Source organism: Lampetra fluviatilis, chromosome 37 (assembly GCF_964198595.1).
Source record: "Lampetra fluviatilis chromosome 37, kcLamFluv1.1, whole genome shotgun sequence".
Classification (NCBI taxonomy): Eukaryota; Metazoa; Chordata; class Hyperoartia; order Petromyzontiformes; family Petromyzontidae; genus Lampetra; species Lampetra fluviatilis.
The window spans coordinates 3,511,609-3,530,007 of record NC_136311.1 but is presented as its reverse complement, the minus strand read 5'-3'; the positions used below and the strand labels follow the sequence as shown (position 1 = coordinate 3,530,007).

The following is an 18,399-nucleotide window of genomic DNA, read 5'->3' as shown; positions in this document are numbered from 1 at the left end:
TGGCCACAACTAATTTTTAAGTATTACAAACACTTTATTCTGGTTCGTGCTAAAGATTTACTATCTCACATAAAAAGTCAAATCGCAATATCTCTTCGTCACTGGGGTTTAGAGACAATTGCACTTTTACTGAAAATTAAACTATACAGCATGTGGTATGTGAGTCGGGGGGTGGGGTCTTAATGCCTCATGGATATCGCTGTGGTTTTCCCACTAATAGCCCCCACATTCGTCCAGCTAGAAGGCATAGTTGCGCCTCGTGGAGGGTGTGGTTGCGCTGGAGGAGGGTGGTGATGGTGACCCCCCATTGCCAGCAGAGTATGCAGCTGCCCCCCGTACTGCATTTTCACCCAGGACACCCGTCTCTCGGGATACCTTCAGTGAAAAGTCGACCACTGGGTAGCCCTGCAACAACACAGCAAATAGCATCAACCACTGTGCTCTTGGACAGATGGATGAATCTATTCTACTTTGTAGAATGACTGCAACATCTCTGAAATTCAACCAGGCACGCATAATACAATAAAGAGGAAGAAACAACATGCATATACACGGATTCTGTAACGCTTGCCAAAATGTGTTTTTGCTTTGGTGTATTTAATTCGCGATAACATTACGTTGTGAGCTATACAAGACTAGGTCACACGGCACATGACATGATGTCACAAGACTGGAGCAGTTTGGGCTATTTTATATTGGGTAAGTCCTGATCAGGGGAGGCAGAGCCTCACCCGTCATACTCAAATTAAAATAGCTGTTACGAAAAATAGTAATAAAATTAAGATGATTACACTGATCTGTATTATAAATGTAATTTCTGTACGATTCCAATCATTTTTATAGTCAAAATCGCAAATATGCGGAGATCCGCTGCAAATACATAGAGAGATGAGAGGTGAGGCAGCGACGAGCTCAGCCTCCCCTCTGATTGCGCAACCCCTCAGAAACTGGATGGAGCGAGGGCAATAAGCGCGTGCCCATTACTGTCACTCTGCATGTCACCAATGTAATGTTTGTAGACCCCTTCATTACATGTCCTCGCCTTCCATAGTCCAGGTAACTTATTTCACGTACATGTATAAAGATATTTAGGCTCGCTGGTCTGGTCATAAAACTGCAATGAAAAAGTACCAGGGGAGGCAGCTATCACATCTGCCTCACTGAGGGGGGTGTATCCAACACGCCCCCCTCAGTGTGTGAATCTGGCTCTGATACTAGACAGTGCCTCCCCAGCCATTGACCTCACCGCACGTCACTGGTCCCGATTAACAACAAAACTTTACACTCAAATGTAATTTATATTCGTTCATCTTTTTAAGAGTTAGTGACCTCATATGACAGATAGCTGGACAGAACTCGTGCACGAACGCTTTCAACCTTGGTTGGAAAAAATGGACAATGACACATTAGCAAAAAATAAAGAAATTCGTAGTTCATGACACCCTATGACAGAAAAAATGTAATTAACTTATGTTATTTAGGCAATGGTCCTTCATTCAGAGCAGCTAACCATAAACACTGCAAGAACGGAAAATATGGCAACGTCATGGATGTTACCACAAGCACAAAAGGCTACGAGCTTCAGGTCGTCAGCTGGCATTGTTTACCTGCGTGAGGGAACCCAGCGACACGATGTCCACGCTGGGTCCGAGGTAGCGCAGCAGGTTCTCATCCGTTACGCCCCCGCTCGCCTCCACCACCACCCCTGGAAACTCGCTCTTCAGTGTCTGCGCGTGCGTGTGCAGCATCTGCCACCATCGTCGATAAAACCATGTGCTTAGGGTTAGGAAACCAGAACTATTGGTTTAATCTTGACTTGAAGCTTTTGTGACTGCAGGAATTCATATTCTTTAGGTCTTTCGGTAAAGCCACGTAGATAGAAAAATAATATAAAAACATCACGACGTTTCCATTGCAACACAAGCAAACATCATCAGGTGACGATTGCTTGTGTTGCGATCGTGATCTTTTTATTTTTTATTATCATTTTTCTATCTACGTGGCTTTACCGAAAGACCCAAAGAATAATAACTAGTGGTTGCTTATAAAATTCGTCGCAGCAAATTGGTAGGCCAACGAGTGATAAGCATTTAACAAAAAACATCTACATATAAAAAAATGTTTAAGCTACTGCTGTTTGATAAATTAATATAAACCATGTCCCCGTTTTAATAGTCCCATTAATTGCCTCCTGCGTGGACACAAAGACACTGAACAGGCGGCGTGCTGCTGTGTGATATGGAGCTGTGCGATACTAACGGGTGGAGCAACGTTATCCAGCATGATGACATCCGCCCCCGCCCGGGCTGCCTCCCGCCCCTCCTCCAGTGTGCGACACTCAACTTCCACCTTCAGGCTGAATCCACCAACGCGCTTCGCATCACGCACAGCCTGTACGTGACCACACGTTTCAAGTCTTTAACATCCCACACACACAAGTCAACATTGACCCACTCACCAGTCCATACATCCACACGTCCACGGTTACCTGTGTTATCCCGCCAGACGACCACACATGGTTGTCCTTGAGCATGATCATGGAGGAGAGGTCATATCGGTGAGTGGCAGCACCGCCCACCAGCAGCGCGTGTTTCTCCACCAAGCGGAATCCCGGCGTCGTCTTGCGCGTTCCCGCAACCTGGCCGGCCCAGCCCGCCGCCCGTGCCGTCTCGCAGGCCCTCCGTGCCGCCGTGGCCACTCCGCTGGCACGGGCCAGACAGTTGAGTGCGGGTCGCTCTGCCAGGAGGAGGTGCCGCGCCTTGCCGGTGACCACCGCAACGCGACACGGTGCCTCGCCGGCATGCCTGGACAAGCATTAATGAGCCGATGTGGTATTCTGACCTTAATAGTTTAGTTTAAACTGAACCATGTAGCGTCAGCTCAGCTAGACACAGTTTTCTTAAGGGTCCACGTCATGCATTCCAATAAAGAATACATATATTTTTTGCTTTTTCCATTAAAAATTCACTGTTTATTGCTGTAAAAACGGTACATTTCATGACGTCTGCCATATTCCAGGGAATGTGACCCCACTCTACTAATTCGCAACCAAGAACCACATATAAAAAAGTTACCTCTGTTTTTTTGCCTTGATAAGATATTTTATAAATGTACAGTCTATTGCACAATGCTAAAAATGTAAAAATCCAAATTCGGCATGAAGTTGTAACACGGCTGCTTTCAGTGCGATGCATTGAAATAACAATGCATTGCTCTACCCCGCAGCAGGTGTGACATTTTAAAAATGAATGCCCTATAACAGCGTGGTGCACCCATACCTGTCAACCCATACGGTTTATCTGTATTCTTACAAAGGGAAATTGAGTTTTCAGGTTCATACAGTGTACAGCCGTTTAAATACGGGCAAAATATTGTTTTTGCCTATTTGTATTTCTCTCTTGTAATAGGACTTTTTAGGATGAACGTTGAGATGTATAAGGGCACTGGGTGACCGATAAGGTCTGAATTGGTCTGTAATAAGGTAGGGGCACTGATCAGCACAGGTGTGTGCACCGTACCGTAGCAGCATGTCCCCGTCGTGGTAGAACCACTCGACGTTGCAGCCCAGCTCATGGAACACGGCCTGGAAGAACGGTGCCCCAGCCAACACGCCGGGTGTCTTGCACAGCAACACGGCGCGTTCGTCACGCTCGCCCACCACCAGCCCTCCGTAGTCGAAGGCAGGCGAGTCCTCCCGCAGCCACGCACGCGCCAGGTCGCTCAGCGAGGCCGGTGGCAGAAGGTGGGACAGGTCGGCCATGGAATTGATCCTCCCCGGGGGAGCTCCACACTTTGCACGTAGCAGCGGCGAGGACGGCAGCGATGACCTTATATGGACGCGGTGGTGACCTGAGAAATATAGTTCACGGAGTTTTAACCATATGACCCCATACCAGAGGTCGCAAACGGGTTTTGATTCCTTACCCGTACCCGGCCGCACCAGGGTCGCAAACGGGTACCTGTACCCTACCCGATACCCGGCTACCCGTACCCGGCCGGGTATCGGGTAGGGTACGGGTACCCGATTGCGACCTCTGCCCCATACATCATGTACATTCATGGTTTAGCGGCGGTGCACTGCGCTACGAATCCACAGCAACTTTAATTTGATTCCTGGCCATGGCTAACATCAGTGGCAAGTGAATGCAGAACCGGTCCTCGCCACCCCCTTCAACAACCCGCATTGACCATCGTGTAGAGTCGTATGGTCAAACAATCCCCATGAGTAACACGGTGGAGGGAGGCCTTTAATCAATAGTGGGTTGACAGAGAACTGTAAATGACTCATGTTTAACCCATACATACAAGATGACATTTAAAAGCGCTAAGTAATGCACCGAGACATCTTTACTCCGACATTTCTCGTACGGTACTTTGTTTGCACGTTACTTTCACGTGTGATGCAACACTGGTTATACAATGTTCTATTCTTAATGTCGACATTTACAGCCGCTGCTGTAAAACGATTACACCATCCTTATATAACACTCGGACAAACTGAAAGCGGTTAGATTTACGAGCCATGCTAGGGTCACGGACAGGGTTATGATCTGGATTACGGACTTGGGTGAGGGTTAAAGATTTGGTTAGGGGTTAAGGTGAGTTTTGGCTAGATATTACAAGTCAGAATCAGGAACTGTGAAAGTGTTAAGGGTAGTGTTAGTGTCATGGTTAGGAGATAGGGTCAGAGCTTTTGGTTAGGGTCTGAGTCAAGCGATTCTTTATTTAATGTTAGAGTTGGGTGATGATGAGGGTTAGGGGCAACATTGGGGTCATGGTATGGGTCAGACGGAGTAAGATCTCGGCCTCCCCGTGTCCCCTCGATGACACCGAGGCCATGGGACACGGGGCCTTACCGAGCCCGCGACCTCCCCTGGACAATGAAGGAGGAGATCAGCGCAATGCCCCCCACGGTCTGGCCAAGCTAAGGGCCGGAAGGTCACAGTAAAGGGAGAATGAGTGTCGTTAGGTGAGGTAAGAGGGTGGAGGGTGAGGGCCACTGGGTGAGGTGGAGGTGAGGGATTGGAGGTGTGGTGAGGGGGACCTTGAGTGAGGTTACGGGTAAATGTGAGCAGAGATCTTCATGCGTGAATGGAAAGGGCCCCGGTGAGGATGAGGTGCCTCGGTTGGGAGTAAAGGTGAGGGCGACAGGGGTTGAGGGGGTGAGGGCGACAGGGGTTGAGGGGATGAGGGCGACAGGGGTTGAGGGGGTGAGGGACCCTGCCTGGGTGAACCCTGGTACGGTGGTGTGTGCCGCGGTGAGAGGTACAGATGGGGGTGAGGAGTGGTGAGCGTTTGGGGAGAAGACTGTACCGTACAAATAAAGGTGAGGGTACCGGTGGGAGATGGAGGTGAGGAGTAAAGATGAAGTCCCCAGGTGAGTAGCGGGGAGGAAGCCTGGGCAGGGGTAAGGGCCGGGGTGAAGAGTCGAGACGAGTGTGAGTGGTGAGGATTAGAGGGTGAGGAGTGGTGAGGGTTAGAGGGCGAGGAGTGAGTGTGAGGAGTGGTGAGGGCTAGAAGGTAAGGAGTGGTGAGGATTAGAGGGTGAGGAGTGGTGAGTGTGAAGAGTGGTGAGGATTAGAGTGTGAGGAGTGGTGAGGGTGAGGAGTGGTGAGGGTTAGAGGGTGAGGAGTGGTGAGGGTTAGAGGTTTAGAGTGTGAGGAGTGGTTAGGATCTGGTGAGGATCTGGTGAGGGTTAGAGTGTGAGGAGTGGTGAGTGTGAGGAGTGGTGAGGGTGAGTATCTTGTGAGGTTCTGGTGAGGATCTGGTGAGGGTTAGAGTGTGAGTGTGAGGAGTGGTGAGTGGTGAGGAGTGAGGAGGGGTGAGGGTGAGTATCTGGTGAGGTTCTGGTGGTACCGCTCTGGTGAGGGTTAGAGTGTGGTGAGTGGTGAGGAGTGGTGAGTGGTGAGGAGTGGTGAGGGTTAGAGGTTTAGAGTGTGAGGAGTGGTTAGGATCTGGTGAGGATCTGGTGAGGGTTAGAGTGTGAGTGTGAGGAGTGGTGAGTGGTGAGGAGTGAGGAGGGGTGAGGGTGAGTATCTGGTGAGGTTCTGGTGGTACCGCTCTGGTGAGGGTTAGAGTGTGGTGAGTGGTGAGGAGTGGTGAGGAGTGGTGAGTGGTGAGGAGTGGTGAGTATGTGGTGAGTATCTGGTGAGTATCTGGTGAGGTGCTGGTGGTACCGCTCTGGTGAGGGTTAGAGTGTGGTGAGTGGTGAGGAGTGGTGAGGAGTAGTGAGGGTGAGGAGTGGTGAGTATGTGGTGAGGAGTGGTGAGTATCTGGTGAGCTGCTGGTGGTACCGCTCTGGTGAGGGTTAGAGTGTGGTGAGGAGTGGTGAGGGTGAGGAGTGGTGAGGAGTGGTGAGTATGTGGTGAGGAGTGGTGAGCTGCTGGTGGTACCGCTCTGCTCGCAGGAACCGGCGCTGGGTCCCCTCCACGAAGCGGCCACGACTGCTGCTGGAGGCGCGGCGAGGCGTTACCACAACAGAGGATTCCCCTCCAGATCCTAAAGTTTTCACGGGCTGTCGGTAATCTGTGTTTGTTTAAAGCTCCCTTTGGTTTTACACTCGAAGTTATGTATCTGTGCCTCTAAAAATTACAAGTATTATTATTATTTTTTTAAACGCTAAGAGCAATTATTTTTTAATCGTTTAGTGATCGTTCGATGGGCTGCCTGATTACAGTAAAACCTTGGATTGCGAGCATAATTCGTTCCGGAAACGTGCTTGTAATCCAAAGCACTCGTATATCAAAGCACTCGTATATCAGTTGTGATCACGTGACGCTCGGCAGACAAAGCGTATACACGTACTACTCGTATTGCAAGACCTCGCTCGTTTATCAAATTCATATTTATTTCAAAAAATTTGCTCGTCTTGCAAAACACTCGCAGACCAAGTTACTCGCAATCCAAGGTTTTACTGTACTTTGTTATGTAACACCGTGCGAGTTTTGTGTTAAAAGTCAACATTTAAACTTAATATGTACAGACTATCTTTTTTACAGTTATGTTACGGTAAAATAGAGGTTAAGAGACGGGATTTGGCAGCACTTGTGCAACGGAAGAAGCAGTGCAGACAGCACTGCAAGTACATTAACGAGACAGAACGCAATTGATAATTAATTGGTTACAATAACCATAAGCCCCCGGCTCTCGCATAAGGGGCCGCCCATAAATGACGTCACGCGAATTTGGACTATTTTGACCCCCCTTCCCCCCATCGTCACACGGCGTCACAAAAAGTCAGACCCCCCCCTCAAATATGACGTCACAAAGCTCTGCCCCCCCCCCAAATAAAACATGCTTCAAATCGCTTTAAACTATTGTCATTGTAGTGCGTATTTAATGTGGCGCTGCACTCTGATGTTGTAGGAGAAAACATTTATTTAAAAGTCTATTTAATTAAGTAGAATGTGTTGTCTATATTTATTTAAAGTTGCGCATTTTGACGTGACGTCACATTTCTCCCCCCCCCCCCTCGTCACAAATGTCTGACCCCCCCTAGGTGCGTGACGTCATTTATGGACGGCCCCTAATTACGATTTTGACTTCCGTTTATTTGGGACCCCGGAGGTCCCGCCATAAGGATCATTATATTCATTACGCCATAATTCACGCTACAAGCCAAACGTGACCCGGTTAACCCATTACGGTCTAAACCCGTATTCTTGTACAGGGAAATTTGGTTTTCAGGTCCATACGGCGCACAGCCGTTTCAATACGGGCAAAACTTCGTTTTGCTATCTGTTTGTTTGTGTTTCTCCCTCGTGATGGGACTTTGTAGGATGAACAATGAGATTGATAAGGGCCCGGGGTGACCAATAATGTCTTAATTGGCCTGTGATAAGGTAGGCACTGACCAGGGGTTGACAGGTGTGTTGTAGACATTGCAGTGTGTAGAGGAATCATGCGTCTTAGTCAGGAAAGAGCCGAGCTGAGTCTCAAGACTCCCTTTGGCAGGATGATCCTGCATTTGGGGATGTTTGGCCACCTCCTCTGGTGAATAACGCTTAAAGGTCCGCACGGACGGGTTGCCGAACCCGCCATCTCATGTCCACAGTGCGACACCCATTCACGGGTGATGGATATCGTTTATACTGGTAGGAACGAAGTGGACCAGACCACCAATAGATTAATGTGTCCGTCCGTCCGTCCGCGTTTGTCCGTCCGTCCGTCCGCGTTTGTCCGTCCGTCCGTCCGCGTTTGTCCGTCCGTCCGTCCGCGTTTGTCCGTCCGTCCGTCCGTGTATCAACATCGCCCCCTACTGCAAACACTTGGCATGACCCTGTCCGACAAGATGGCCGCCCGCTCCCCCTGCGATATGTGAATTAAACAAGATGGCCGTCGCTTCCGGCGCATCACGGCAAAACTTTAAACTTCGCTTCAAAATTACTTTACTGAAACGCAGCACGTTTATTTAAAAAAATTACGTTACTGAAACGCTGCACGCTTTTTTAACACAGAGACAAGAAACATTTATTAACACAGAGACGAGATACATTTAATCGCCTTATTTGTGCACGAAAAGCACGGCACGAGGCCTAGTGCGGCAGGCTTCGTGAGGCCTAGTGCAGCAGGCTTATTAACACAGAGATGAAACGCAGCACGTTTATTGTTGTTGTTGTGCATATTGGCAGTGGTACCTGACTCGGCTGAATCTGCAGCCCGGCAGCGGCAGAGCAGAGGCAGCGAGAGGCCTCGTCGCTGCTGCTATTCACTCGCTTATAGTTCTACCGTGTTCACTACATCTGTCGTGTTCACTACATCTGCTGTGTTCACTACATCTCTGCCGTGTTCACTATCATCTCTACATCTCTGTCGTGTTCACTATCATCTCTACATCTCTGTCGTGTTCACTACATCTCTGTCGTGTTCACTATCATCTCTACATCTCTGTCGTGTTCACTATATCTCTGTCGTGTTCACTATCATCTCTACATCTCTGTCATGTTCACTACATCTCTGCTGTGTTCACCACATCTCTGCCGTGTTCACCACATCTCTGCCGTGTTCACCACATCTCTGCCGTGTTCACTACATCTCTGCCGTGTTCACTACATCTCTGCCGTATTCACTACATCTGCTGTGTTCACTACATCTCTGCCGTGTTCACTATCATCTCTACATCTCTGTCGTGTTCACTATATCTCTGTCGTGTTCACTATTATCTCTACATCTCTGTCGTGTTCACTACATCTCTGCCGTGTTCACCACATCTCTGCCGTGTTCACCACATCTCTGCCGTGTTCACCACATCTCTGTCGTGTTCACTACATCGTATTCACACGCAAGTATTTCTACTTGTGCTGCAATCTTTGATTATTTAGCTGCTGGCTGCATGTTTGGTGGCGATGCTACCGTTATAGCAGCACCAACTGCGGTTGGTTCTGGGTCCATGGAAACGACGCTTTTCACTGCGAGTTTGTAAAGGGTTCCAGCAGCAAATGCGGTCTCTGTTTCAGCAAGCATCTTTTCAACGTGGGCGTCCAGACAACCATTGGGGTCTTCAAAGTCGTGGTTGTTTTCGGTATCCATGTCGTGCGCGCGAATAAAAACTCGAAGTGCCAAACAAACACTGCTCAATGTAGTACTGTTATATGAATATGCCAAACGCCCGTTTATTCAACTCTATGTAGACGACATAAAATGCACCAAGGTGCCGTTTATTCCCTCTATTTTATTTCACCTTTATACTAGTAAATGCATTCGAGTTTCCCTATCTAAGGTCAATTAATCTCAGATGTGATCGTTTGGAAATGAAAGACTACGAGTCTTTAAATCTCACAGCGTTTCTTGTCAAAACAAACACTTTTAATTAACGTTACACTAGAATACAGTAATTTTTTCTTTAACTCCTCTATACCCGGTCGATATCCCTGTACCGGTACTAAGTATTATTCCTACCAGCCCACCCCGCAGGGTCCTGTTTGTAAAATTTTAATCACAGTTCCTATGATCACTGTTACATTGTTTTTATAGATTTATTTTGGTGATTTCGAAAACGTTTTGGTTTAGCCATATTTGTTTGTTGTAGTACAGAGTTAGACTGATAACTTTAATACTGGTAGGAACGAAGTGGACCAGACCACCAATAGATTATATCGTCCGTCCGTCCGCGTCCGTTTGTCCGTCCGTCCGTCCGCGTCCGTTTGTCCGTCCGTCCGTCCGACAAGATGGCCGCCCGCTCCCCCTGCGATCTGTGAATTAAACAAGATGGCCGTCGCTTCCGGCGCCTCACGGCGAAACTTTGTGATCGACTGACTATGGGCGAACTCATTTATTCTGGTGGGTGAACAGTGGCGGGGAGGGGTGGAGGAGGAATTGATGATAAAAACAAACTTGCACCATCGTTACAGCTGCCGCGACGAGAGACGTGGGAGGAGAAGCGGCGACCGCTGCCTTGCAGGTGAGAGGTGCGTGTGTGTGTGTGCGCGTGTGTGCGCGTGCGTGCGTGTGTGTATGTGTGTGCGTGTGTGTGTGCGTGTGTATGCGCGTGTGTGTGCGTGTGTGTTTGCGTGCGTGCGTGTGTGTGCGTGTGTATGCGCGTGTGTGTGCGTGTCTGTGTGTGCGTGCGTGTGTGTATATGTGTGACTGTGTGCGTGTGTGTGCGTGCGTGTGTGCGTGTCCGGCCCACTCGAGCAGCGTGATGAATGGGCGCTATTGGGCTTCGGATCGTTATTCACGGCGAACTGGAAGCGTAGCAACACAACTTCATTACGTGTGCGTGCATGTGTGTGTACCTGTGTGTGTGTGTGTGCGTCGTGGTGACGTCACCGCCACTTAGTGGCGAATGGCGGTTGTTGTTGTTGTTGTGTGCGTGTGTACGTGTGTACGTGTATGTGCGTGTGTGCGCGTATGTGCGTGTGTGTGTGCGCGTGTGTGTGCGGTCGATATCTCTGTACCGGTATTAGTATTATTCCTACCAGCCCACCCCGCAGGGTCCTGTTCTAAATTTTATTCTTGGTTCTTTCGGTAAAGTCACGTAGAAGGGAAATATTTTATTTTATTATTTCCCTTCTACGTGACTTTACCGAAAGAACCAAGAATATGAATCCCTGCAGTCACGAAAGCTTTAAATCAAAATTTAATCATAATAGTTTTATGGTTGTTATTGTTTGACTTGCATCCCACTGGGATGTTTGCACACAGCAATGATATACGGTGCTTTTTCTGGAAGACTTTGCTATTTTTTCCTGGATTCTTCTGTTGCGTGTAGTCACTTTAAGATGTTTCTTGTTCATGTTTTTGTTTGTTGCAGTTGCACCCGATTCAAGAGCCGCATGGCTCACAGGGCTCTACCTAATAAATGAACTGAACTGAAGCAACCCTTGCCTCCAGAGCACTGGGGCGAAGGCGTTTTGCCACCACAAAGTCAATATACAGGCTGTGTGGGGTTAGTGATAGAGCTGTGTTGTGGGTTTGTGTTTGGCTACGTTATCAGTTGCGGCTTATCAGCAATGGTGTCATGGGTAAGTATTAAACTGTCAGGAGTCATGGTGTTGTGAGTGAGTACAGCTGATGTAATGAGTAGTGATGCTGTTGGGTTCCTATCAGGCTGATCGTGTGATCAGTAGTGGTGTGGGTTGGTACAGCACGAGACTTGCTGTTATATCGGTGGTAAAGCGGTGTGGGTAGGGATGTTTGTGGTGACAGAACAAGCGTCTTCACGGGACCGCCAGGGCACGAGAGACAGAGAAGCGTTTGACTCTGTCTCAAATCGAACGCCAATCGCCAAGTATCTGTGTATGTATATTTAAGGTTTTTAAGAGAAGTTTTGAAATACATTTTTCGCCCGGGCAACGCCGGGTACTTCCCGCTAATATGTTATAAAGGGGCCCTAAAAGAAAAAAGAAAACACTTAAATATTAAAACACATAAATGTTTAACTTGCATAGTAAAGTAATTGTATTTTTTTCATTTTCTATACAGCCAGATAATACGACAAATCGCTACCCTTAAACACCCAGTCGTTCATAAAAGTTGAAGGCAGTATAGTACTATAGTAATAGAGCAAGTGCAGAATCACTGAACCGGAATTGATAGCTTGAAAGCATTTAGCGCGGGGCCCTTGAAAGTGCGGTGCCCGTAGTATATGTAGCTACTTGTGCTACGAGAAGAATCCGTCACTGCCTTCCAGAGGTGGGACAAAGTCATTGTTATGCAAGTCCAAGTCGAGTCGCAAGTCATCAAATTCATGACTCGAGTCTGACTCGAGTCCAAGTCACATGACTCGAGTCCACATCTCATAGGTGGGACAAAGTCATTGTTATGCAAGTCCAAGTCGAGTCGCAAGTCATCAAATTCATGACTCGAGTCTGACTCGAGTCCAAGTCACATGACTCGAGTCCACACCTCTGCTGCCTTCACTGTGTCATGCACAATAAAGCCGTTGAACTCGACCGAACACGCCAGCACTAAACCTAAGCTGCTCTTGCCGCCAGTGGGTGATGCAATGGGGAGTCTCGGAATATCCGTGCCCTTCCTAATGAACAACGATGTCCCCCCCCCCCCGCCACATTCAGAGGTAACTCATCAGTGTGGCAGCTGGAGGCGTTTAAGTCCAAATTAAAGAGGTCATCACATCTCGCCATCGCTACCGCTCTTCTGCCAGATCCTGCCAGCAGTTGCAGAGTCCACATCTTATCTCCAAACTGTGCACTTACACTTCATCCCAGCTCGGTAGTTTTACAACAAGGGTGTGGATTTGAGTGCCACCCCCTCCCATCCACATATTGGCCCATTTTACTGCGTCCTAGAATCAATATTGATCGTTGGATATCAACATCAAATCGATCAATATATACGTATTTAATCAACTGTAAACTTTTTAAAATTCTTTTAAAAGGGAAACCTGGGTCACGAAGCAATATAGAACGTGGTAAAGAGCAACTCAGCATTATGTATGCGTGTACCTCCGATTAGTACGGTTGGCTACGTACGGTGCGAAATAAGTTCGACTTACATACTGTACTTACAGCCCTTTAACTGCAGGATGAAGGCGTCCCTACGCCATACAAGTAATGGAGCTTAATGTTGGACAAAACATCTCCACGCTGGTCAATGCCGGTTGGTGCAGGCGAGGACCACAGATGTGGGAAGCAGAGCCATACAGTACAAATCATGGGTTTTGCTGCTGTACTGCACTTTGCTGCCCACCATGCAGCCATGGGGTTGGGTGTTTTTTTTTTACCAGCATCTGTCGGAACCGAAAAATGAGAACCCCATCTGACCCCTGCCTGTTATCGCACTTCACGCGGTATTAACTTCACTGATTGAATCGTCTTGTCTGGGACATACTCCTTGGGCGCCTCTGAGTCAAATGATTGTTTATAAGTCGTTAAACTGTAGTCACAATGGATTTTTTGAATTTTCATTTTTTTCTCTCCCACATCGTGGTTTGAGATAAATGTGTTTTTTTTGTCTGTGCAGTAACAGCTCCACTTTAAGACTCCCACTTGGGGTCTCACAATACTATTGGCTATATCTCGGACACTCCATGCCACTGATCTAGATTTTGTGCAGCGTGGCGAGTGAGGACAGGCAGCGACGAGCAGTGGGTCGGCACTGGGCTGGGCAACCAGAAACGCCTTCCCAGATACGGCCAAATCACCGTGAATTTCCACAAACTTATTGGATCTTGGAAGCTTCGCTTGGGAATACCAGGTGTTGTAGGCTTGGGCTGCAAGTCGGCGGTACATCAATGGATTATTGAAGATGTATGGACCTTCGAGTGTTACCCCCTCGTGTGCATGGTTGGTTTTCTCTGGGTCTTCATTTTTACAACCACACAATTCCAAAGACTCATGCATGGAATCGGCCAATCATTCCAAAGCAGGACAATTAATCAAAGCCTATTCCTAAGCTCATATGTCCATCGAAATCCTTGGTGTAATGATATATGTATGAACATTATATGCAAATGTTATTTCTAGGCTAATGTAAAAGGCAGAACAAGATGGAATAAATGAGACAATATACAGAAACAAATGAGATAAGCTAGAACCGATCCTTGGTCAGAATCGTGGAATTTTATCTAATCGCGGTGGAGGGCTTGAACCAATGTTTGCCTATACATCACAAACAGTGCCATCGTGTTTGACCCAAGGTCAGCCTTGTCAAAGAGATTTGGTGTTTCAATAGATTCTTACCTGGGGAAATAACGAATATGAAGATGTATCCTGTCTGGTATGTAACCTGAAGCAGTCTGCAGTGGTGAAAAGATCACAATGATGCTTCATACAAGTGGCCACTAGAGTGCAGCATCTGTTCGTCTGCCCACGTGGCTCCAGCGAGGCCTCGGCAAGGTAAGGTAAAAGGTAAAAACGAGCCGACCTCTACCCTATCTTTTACCTTACCACAATACAATCACTCGACCCTTACCTTTTACCTTTAGCAAGGTAAGGTAAAAGGTCAAAAGCAACGGGCCTACCTTTACCCTAGCTTTTACCTTTACCCCATACAAATTACCCGATTACAGGGTAATTACTGGGGTACTACACATGAAACAGGTTTATCACAGTTAAATGCTAGGTAGAGCGCTTTACTCATACAGAATACTCTCGATTATTCCAATTTTAAATGGAGGCCACGGACTGCGCCACGGAGCTTTTAGGTAAATTACCTTACCTTGCCGAGGCCAAGCTCCAGCCCAGGCATTGTAAGTTCGGTTTGACCTACCCAGGCGGTCGATGTACACAACTACACATCACGGAAGCCAGATCTCCATGTTGATAGTTTACCCTCCAATGATTACTGCGTCTGCACATGTTTTCAAACCAACGCAAATATGCAGGAATCAGACAATTGCTTCACTCTGGAGAGTCTTATGTGTTGCAACTATACAACGTGGACTTATTTATTGGGTAAGGATAAGGTGAACGTTTTAAATGTATGAATCACTTCAATGCAGAGCAGTGTCGCAGGAGTTAAAACCTCCAAATCGCTTTGACATTAACAACCCGAACTAGATTACAGGTCACGGCTAGCAGGGACGAGTGAAAGCGACCATCCCCAACTCGTGAAATGCAATATGGTCAGTCGCCATTACTACAAGTTTTTCAATCCAATCGGATTGAAAATTATGTATACTTTAAATAAATATAGACAACACGTTATATTGTCACTGTAGTGCGTATTTAATGTGGCGCTGCACTCTGATGTTGCAGGAGAAAACATTAATTTAAAAGTATATTTAAAACATTTATTAAAAAGTCTATTTAATAAATGTTTTCTCCTACAACATCAGAGTGCAGCGCCACATTTAATACGCACTACAATGACAATAGTTTAAGGCGATTTGAAGTATGTTTTATTTTCAAAATGGAAATTAGGTTTTGGGGGGGGGGGGGAAGCTTTGTGACGTCATATTTGAGGGAGGGGGTCTGACTTTTTGTGACGCCGTCTGATGAGGGAGGGGGTCAAAAATCGTCCAGAATCGCGTGACGTCATTTATGGACGGCCCCTCAGGTCTCCTTTGAAAAAGAGGTACTGTATAGTACTGTTCCCTAACGGGCTTCTGTCTGGTCATGAAGTCAATATTTAGATTTTCACAAAAAGCAATTGCAATACTGTCGTACCTTGTTCCTTGTGTAAGTTTGCCCGAGCTGTTTTCCCTGTTTAGTTTTCATTTAAAATGGGAACTTTAGAATTGTTTCTCAGATAGGTTTAATCAGGGCTTAAAAGTTCTCACTTAATATTTTCCAGGTCTTTAGCAGACTGTAGTAGGCGGCACGTAATTCGCAGCCATAATCAGAGCAAGTGGTATAGTGGATGTTGTGTGCCGGGCGCAGACATTTTCCGGACCACAAACTCGGGCAGACCCGGATGAAATGAAGCCCTTGGATATGTGTTGACCCTTTAAGCACGTTCCTTCGGAGTGGGCAGGTAGAAACTTGGTTGGACAGCGCATTCGTTCACGACAGACAGACAAATAATCCCTGGTGGGCAGTGTGGAACCTGTTCCTACCTGTAATATGCATTGTCATATAATACTCCATAAAGTATTATTTTTATTGGGGGGGGGGGGTAATTTATATGCTTCGTGTTAACCTAGAAATGCATGAATTTGTTTTATCTATTATAAGGAATACATTTGCTTTTTTGGACAAACTGAATCACCTTAACGCTGGGAATGTTGAAAGAAACACGAGGAAAAAAGATCCGCTTTTTATTTTCAAGGCTTCCATTTTATGAATGGAGCCACCCTCCCCCAGTTCCATTTTGTCAATGAAACATCGCCCGTCTCCTCATTGGCCCGAGTCGCGGCGGTGCCCCCCCCCCCCACCAATAACCATCCCCCTCTACCAACCCCAACCCACCGCTCCCATTGGTCGGCGCCCCCGAGCCAATGGGAGGGCTCTGGTGGGGCCGGGCCGTGCACGACAGACAAATAATCCCTGGTGGGCAGTGTGGAACTGTTGTTCCTACCTGTAACAAGTATAACCCGTAAAAACAAAGTTTTTCACTATAAATCCTTTATATGCGTGGCGGCTAGAGTTCTCTCGTCCTCTGGCTTGAGATGGCTGCCACCTATGGGTCAGATGATTGCATTGCACCATTAAGCAATTGGTAATTAAATATTATATTTTTGTCCTAAAAAGTGTAACATTTTTGAAAAAATGTTTCACGAACATTAATTGTCACGCACAACGAGTCTGTGTGGAAAATGTCAGCTCGATTGGATCACGGGAAGTGGGTTAAAAAACGACCGAAAGATTTGCACGGTCGTAAGCAAGCAAGCGAACTTAATATAAAGGATTTAAATAAGTATAACCTGTAAAAACAAATTTTTTGACTATAAATCCTTTATATGCGTGGCAGCGAACTTAATATAAAGGATTTAAAAATATATTCGCCTGGGGAGGACGCGGGGATCGATCCCGCGACCTTTGGCATGGGAAGCAAGGGCGCTACCAACTGCGCTACTCCGCCACGGCCTGTGGAGGGGTTACGCTCTGGGCTCTTATACTGTGAATGAGTTCTATTTGAATATATGTAAAATATTATTTTTTTTGCCTAAAAAGTGTAAAATTTTGGGAATTTTTTTTCACGAACAATAATTGTCTGGCACAACGAGTCTGTGTGGAAAATGTCAGCTTGATTGGATCACGGGAAGTGTGTTAAAAAACGACCGAAAGATTTGCACGGTCCTAAGCAAGCAAGCAAGCACGCGAACTTAATATAAAGGATTTAAAAAGGTATAGTACTGTTCCCCAACGGGCTGGCAATTAAGTCATTATTTAGATTTTCACAAAAAGCAATTGCAATACCGTCGTACTTTGTTTCTTGTATAAGTTTGCCCGAGCTGTTTTCCCTGTTTAGTTTTCATTGAAATGGGAACTTTTGAATTGTTTCTCAGATAGGTATAATCAGGGCTTAAAAGTTATGACTTAACTTTTATTTCTAGATTTGAAGCTTTCGTGACTGCAAGGAATCATATTCTTAGGTTTTTTCGGTAAAGTCACGTAGGTAAAACATCAAAATTAATGAAAATAAAATAAAATAAAAACAAAAATCACGACGTTTCGGAGGCAATACAAGTCTCCGTCATCAGGTGGGACCGTCACAGCCAGATTAGCTGCATCAAGTGAGGCAATGATTCAAGATGTAATCCCTTAAAGGGATTAAAGGGATTACATCAGCTAATCTGGCTGTGACGGTCCCACCTGATGACGGAGACTTGTGTTGCCTCCGAAACGTCGTGATTTTTGTTTTTATTTTATTTTCATTAATTTTGATGTTTTACCTACGTGACTTTACCGAAAAGACTTAACTTTTGTCTAGGTCTTTAGCAAACTGGAGTAGACGACACGTAATTCGTAGTCATAATCAGAGCAGGAGGTATTGTTGGATGTTGTGTGCCGGGCGCAGAAATTTTCCGGACCACAAACTCGGGCAGACCCGGATGAAATGAAGCCCTTTGGTATGTGTTGAACCTTTAAATAGTCTGGTAATCGTGGAAGAGTAGGCCAAACTACCCTCTTGGGGGGGGGGTCTCTCGACCTCACTACAGTGGAGGCCCTTCCACCAAGAGTGGCGTGAACACGATATTGCAGCGCTGCACCTTAACAGTTTTTAAATAAAGTTTGAACACGAAAGTCTGGTGCTGCTGGCAATAACACGTGCTGCTTGCAAGCAATTTCCCGGGGCGCATGCGTGTAGGCGTGCGGCATGTTAATCGGTGCTGCTTTTGTGATGTCGCCTCTGCCACGCACCACGGTCGTGTGGAGGCGGGGCCACTGAATTCCTTCGCAGCACATTAGCCAATCGGAGCGAAGCGCTTGGAGGCGCCCTCCAATAGCAGGCGGACGTTCGCCGCCAGTTGACCAATGGGAGCGCGCGTTACGTGCTCGCCTTTGCGGGGGGGGGGGGTTGAGCGAAGGGGCGGGGCCACGGGTTCCGAGGGCG

At 46.9% G+C, this 18,399-nt stretch overlaps 1 protein-coding gene across 2 annotated transcripts; it reads right to left on the bottom strand.

Moving 5' to 3' along the window:
• Positions 1–237: 237 nt before the first annotated feature.
• Positions 238–6,466, bottom strand: QPRT (quinolinate phosphoribosyltransferase). 2 transcript variants are annotated; one of them, XM_078873619.1, is made up of 6 exons: positions 6,393–6,466; positions 3,519–3,849; positions 2,489–2,804; positions 2,260–2,391; positions 1,608–1,748; positions 238–405 (listed from the first exon to the last, which is right to left on the bottom strand). In XM_078873619.1, exons 2-6 carry the CDS (start codon positions 3,758–3,760, stop codon positions 238–240), a joined length of 999 nt encoding a protein of 332 aa, XP_078729745.1. In that variant the 5' UTR covers positions 3,761–3,849; positions 6,393–6,466. The 2 variants fall into 2 exon arrangements, with proteins under 2 accessions (XP_078729745.1, XP_078729746.1); XM_078873620.1 differs by lacking the exon at positions 6,393–6,466 and adding an exon at positions 5,337–5,354.
• Between the last annotated feature and the right edge of the window lie 11,933 nt (positions 6,467–18,399).